Source organism: Eucyclogobius newberryi, unplaced genomic scaffold, assembly GCF_026437365.1.
Source record: "Eucyclogobius newberryi isolate DKJ021-1_F unplaced genomic scaffold, fEucNew1.0.hap1 SCAF_8, whole genome shotgun sequence".
Classification (NCBI taxonomy): domain Eukaryota; kingdom Metazoa; phylum Chordata; class Actinopteri; order Gobiiformes; family Gobiidae; genus Eucyclogobius; species Eucyclogobius newberryi.
This window is the reverse complement of record NW_027316500.1, coordinates 18,349,495-18,354,721: the sequence shown is the minus strand read 5'-3', so window position 1 is coordinate 18,354,721 and position 5,227 is coordinate 18,349,495. Positions and strand designations below refer to the sequence as shown.

The 5,227-nt window shown below is 42.9% G+C and overlaps 1 protein-coding gene across 2 annotated transcripts; it reads right to left on the bottom strand.

The window, feature by feature from the left end:
* Positions 1 to 458: 458 nt before the first annotated feature.
* Positions 459 to 4,976, bottom strand: rtkn2 (rhotekin 2). 2 transcript variants are annotated; one of them, XM_072437405.1, is made up of 12 exons: positions 4,804 to 4,975; positions 3,755 to 3,942; positions 3,627 to 3,685; positions 3,493 to 3,546; positions 3,265 to 3,382; positions 2,987 to 3,187; positions 2,608 to 2,702; positions 2,404 to 2,510; positions 2,188 to 2,319; positions 1,930 to 2,098; positions 1,745 to 1,852; positions 462 to 1,677 (listed from the first exon to the last, which is right to left on the bottom strand). In XM_072437405.1, exons 1-12 carry the CDS (start codon positions 4,927 to 4,929, stop codon positions 1,010 to 1,012), a joined length of 2,025 nt encoding a protein of 674 aa, XP_072293506.1. In that variant the 5' UTR covers positions 4,930 to 4,975; the 3' UTR covers positions 462 to 1,009. The 2 variants fall into 2 exon arrangements, with proteins under 2 accessions (XP_072293504.1, XP_072293506.1); XM_072437403.1 differs by having other exon boundaries at positions 459 to 1,677; positions 3,627 to 3,942; positions 4,804 to 4,976.
* Between the last annotated feature and the right edge of the window lie 251 nt (positions 4,977 to 5,227).

Below are 5,227 nucleotides of genomic sequence, written 5' to 3'. Positions count from 1 at the left end.
TCATTTCTACAGTCTAACAGTGTTTCTCAAACTGTGGTTCATGTACCACTGGTGCTATGTGGGCTCCACCTGGTTTAGATCTAGTGGTATTCGGAGGGTCAAATATTTGCTTAAGTGGTACTTAGTTTGAAATGATAATAATACACGAGTTAATATTCCTCGAGTTTCAGAACATCTTTACAAAACAAAACTTTCTGAATGACAAAACCAGCCAGCTAAGGACTATATATTTAAAAGTAAAATGTGGTATTTTCAATTCAAACTATCACAATATTTTTTTATTCAATTATATTCACCTGAAAAAACAAAATTATTGATTAACCAAATAATCTTGACAACAATCTTGACATCTCTAAAAGTTAATCTCAAGATCAGATCCTGATTAGATATGTCCAGCTCTACTATACAGCATTTTAAAACATTGTCAATATGGTGTTAATTTATTTTCTTGAACAAGCTGTAGTGTGCATACAATTACGGTAATGCTGTCGTGTTTTCAATGAAATCGGCACACATTGTACTCACCCGAGCCAAAGTCGTTCTATTATAGGAACTATGGGAATGAGAAAGTCGCATTACTGCCTCAAATTGCTCTTTAAACCCTCTCCTCTTTAAAACCTGCCAGTTGCCATAAAGTCTTCACAGTAAGTAGAACAAGTCAATAGCCCTAAAGAAAGTAGCGAGTCGTCAGTGGTTTGCAGTCAGCATGTGGATCAATGCCAAACGGAGTGTTTTCTGCAAACTTTCTTTCATCAGGCTGAGAAATAAGGCTTTCCATTTTAGTAGGATTGATGAGGCGATGCACAGGCCAACGGGCATTTAAATCATCCATGGTTTAGGCGCACGAGAAAGGTTTTACACAGGGCTCTAATACGAGGCCGTCTTTCCATGTTTACATAATAGAGCTCATTGCTTTTATGGAAAATGATGGACTGCACTTCAGTCAGCCGTCAGCATGGCTATCATATTAGTGGTTATGTAAATAATTAAAATGGTTAAGACTAGAAGATCACAGGGGTTTAAAACTAATCCTCTCTTTGAAGGACTTTCTTAATTTACTCCTTGGAGCGGCGACAGGCGCGGCGGCGTGACCGGGGCGCACAAAGCAGGGCTCGCTGGACTCTGGAGTTGAGTGCTTTTCGATCTCCTGGCTCTGCGGCTGGATATCGAGCACCCCGAGAGGAGCGTTCTTCCGGCTCGGTGCGGCGTTGGCTCCGCTGGCGTTGTTTCGCTGGAGCTGCTGGATGATGGAGGCAAATTTGGTGTCCAGAGAAGGCCTGCCGCTTTTGGAGTGTGGAGCGGGCCGGGAGTGACGGGCATTGGCGTTCTCTTTGTCGAGGAGAGGAAAGGAGGGATGAGCAGGAAGAGGAGGTCTGACGGGTTGACTGGGAGGGGTGAACGGCTCCTGGTCAGTGGGAGGGGGCGGGGCGCGGCGCTTTTTGACGCTGCCGGGCGTGGTGGTTTTATTCGGGAGTGGGCTGGAGTGAGGGGTGGAGGTTTTGCTCTGGGAAAAGACACTCTTCTGCACGAGCGCAGACTGGGAGCCTTCAAAAAGGGAGGACCAATTGGGTGCGTCCCTCCGATCCTCGTGACCAATCAGGAAACGTCCATCCGTCTGCGCAATTTTGTCGTGAATGATGTCAGTGATGCTCTCAAATTTACTGGGTGAATTGATACCTGTCAATCAGACAAATCATGGTAGTTACACACAGCAGAGCAGATCAACACAGCAGCTTGTACTCACTCAGGTCATTATAAACTGAATCGGCCTCTTTGCTGAGGAAGAGTGATGGTTTCCGTGGTGATAGGAGCTCTATCTTCATTAGCCGGTCACAACAATGGAGCCACTGACCTGGTTTGAAACAAAAACACATTATGCCAAATAGGAATTTTAGCTTGTTGTGCTCCTTTGTTTCCAAAGAGACTCACTCTGGTCAAACAGATGCTGGTGCAGGGCATCGCTCCACTCGTCCAGCTCCGCTCTGGACTCTGTGCTGAAGCTCACAATGTCTCGGGCGTCTGCTGTGGGGTTGTTGATCGACAGAGTCCTGAGCCTCTGACCAGCTGAACCCGTTTCCGTGACACGAATACGAGTGTCCTGACCAATACAAAAACAACATACACTCAACTTAAAAAAATAAAAATAATTATAATTGATTGTATTCGAAGCTTTTAAATTACATGTACCTGATTGATAGGTACTTTTAGAGTGGGGCCCACTTTGGCTTGAATCTCCTCAGGGGTGAAGTAACAGGACAATAAACCAGCGCTCAGATCACAATAAAGATGACGAGATCGGTTCATGCCTTCAACACTTAGCTAAAACAAATACAATAAAGTAAATCAGAAATGTACACAAACTTTGTCATTACAAACAGAATGCTTTGGTGTAATCTCTGCAACCTTCTGACAAAGGTATCCAGTCATCACGCTCTGGGTCATGCACACAGGCTGAGCTACCAGGCGGCAGCACAGGTTTCCATAGAGAGGAAGCCAGGAGGACCACTCAGCTGTGGAGAAGAAGAGTCAACTTTAGAACATTTTCATATTTAGAATCACCAAAGAGCTGGTTTGAAAGTGTGATTTTCCTCAGCAAAAATGTCTCACCATTTTGTACAACATTGAGTGAATGAGACTGGAAACTTCCCTCAGCCTGAGGCAGACGCAGAGTGGTGTACGCCAAAAGGTTGAATTTAGATCCACTAATAATGACACGAGAAAGTGGTTACTGGAGAAGCAGCTTCACAAATAAATATCAAATTAACTAAAATTATCTGATCACAAATTATAGCGGTAACATATTCCATGATGTCAGTTACTGATACTATGTATAAACTATTAATAAAGTCATATGATGATGATGATGATGGGGTTTTTAGAGTTTAGTTTTTGATTGTAAATATAAATCTGTAATGTAATTTTGGAATCGTCATAAGTGGTGCTCTAGTATCAGACGTCCCAATGATACAAATGTTTATTCACTCACGCAGGCACAGGGTTGTACTGAAGAAAGGCCTCCGGGTCTGGAGTGTCCAGCAAATGACCAAGCTTCTTCCCAGCCGATTTTCCAAAGGAACTGCGGAACTTCTTGGCCAGTTTCTTTGGAGTGTTCACCAAAGTGAGCTCTTCCTCCACTGCACAGCTCCACAGCTCCACCTTCAGCTCAAACTGAGGAAGGGCCTCTTGGCTTTAAAACAGATGAAACATCATTCAGCCTTGTCTTGTGCCTTGTGCTTTCATTTTGTTCTCTACTGGATCACTTACAATACAGTGACTCCCTCAAAACACACGTCAGTGATCGCTCTGTCCACCACCACCATTTCTGTGTCAACTACCTCAGAGCCAATCAGCATGAGGCAGAAGAGAGCCACCCGACGAGAACCTGGCAGGATTGGTGTGATTGTGGCGAGTTCAGATGTGAAGAGAACATAAGCAAACACCATCAGAAGAAGTGTTGTAAGAATATGACATAAATAGGATACTTATACACACTTCCTCTGTTGTTAAAGTGATCAGAATCTCGCCACAACAAAGGAATCCTAAGCCCTGCAACCAAAAAATATATAACACACTTATATTTATACAGAATATGTTTGAAATATACAATCTAAATAAGCAACACTTACCAGAGAGTGCGACTGTGCCATGGCAAGGCCTCCGCTCATCTGTGTGTGCATCTGAAAGTCTGACACATGCATTAAACCTCTTTTCAATCATTCTTCTTCTTTTCGAATGAACAGAGTTGTGTGTATACCTGGCTGCCACGTCCATAGCGTCGCGTCTGTGCATCTCGCTCAGGTAAGCCTTGACTCTGGTGTTGGAGGTGTGCAGGTTCTTTGAGGCGCTCAGAACCTGCTCCCTCTTGGTGCAGGCGAGCAGCAGCTTATAGGCTCCTTCTCGCATCCTCACCTCAAAGTCCAGTTTCCTCTGGATGTTTCCATCCTTTAGAGACACAACGTGAAATACAGCAGACTTTACTCACATTAACCACTCCACCATTGTAAAGAGGGCCGCAACTAATGTTAATTTTAGTGGTCGACGAGTCAAACTATTATTTTTATTGTAGATTGAAGTGTTTAAAATAATCAAAAAATAAACGTTAAAATATGGCGAGAGTATTTAAGAATAAAAAGGTTTATTGAGGAAAATTTGAAAATTATTTATTCAGTTTTAACTTTTAATTTAATAATGCCACCCACCGTCTTTGTGCATGTGTTATAGTCTGTATATTCCAGATAAGTATTATCAAAATGAAACTAGGATATTAACCTTTGACAAATGTATTGAATCCAAATTTTGTTGTTTAAATTAAAGAATGAATTAAAAACCATTGTAAATAAGCATGCAGAATAAACAAGCTTCATCCTCTCTGCGCAGTGTGCAGTCGATGCATGTCTTGCACCAATTTCAGTGTAATTCTGACCTAAGTCAAATTAAAACACAACTTTGCAGTCAAGATCAAAACATATTCTTGTTTTTGCTGAAATAAAACAATTTGGCGTCAAACACTTAGATATCAGTGCAGTTGTATCTCATGTTATGTGTCACATAGAGTTTCACAACACGATCAGTTTCACCACTAATATTAAAATGCACTGACCACATGTGGAATAACGCGCTGCGATAATAACTGACCACAAACAAATGTAGTTTAGTCATGTTTGGATCACTTTGTGTTTTCTATAGTCCCTCGTGAGCTCCGCTACAAACACCTGTCCTTCATTCACAGATCAGGAAGTGTCGCCGCGGGTCAGGATCAGACTCGTAAACACACGGATCAGACTCGTAAACACACAGACCTACCTCGTACTGCATGAACAAAGTGCTCTGTCGTATCCGCTGTCTCTTTATCTCCATGTCCACCGCGGAACCTGCACATATTTTAGACATATTTCGTTTGTAAGTTTGAACCTCCCGCTGGTCGTCCATCGTGCGGCCCCGGATCCAGACGCTCCCACTTCAAATCTTAACGGACGGTGTGTCCTCGGTGTTCAGCGGGACCTCTGGGGAAGGCGGGGTGAGCTTGTGCCTCTGTCATTAACTGACTGAGAGCACATTATATAAAACTGCACGTTATTATGTGATATTTGTGTCTTTGCTTTATAAATATAACTGGATGTGTTTTTGTGTTTCAGTTCCTGAAACAGATCACGCACACATAGTGCGGTTCACCCCGAGGAGCTAATCAAGCGCTCCCTTTGAGTGGGCTGGGCCAGTGTTTTTCTCA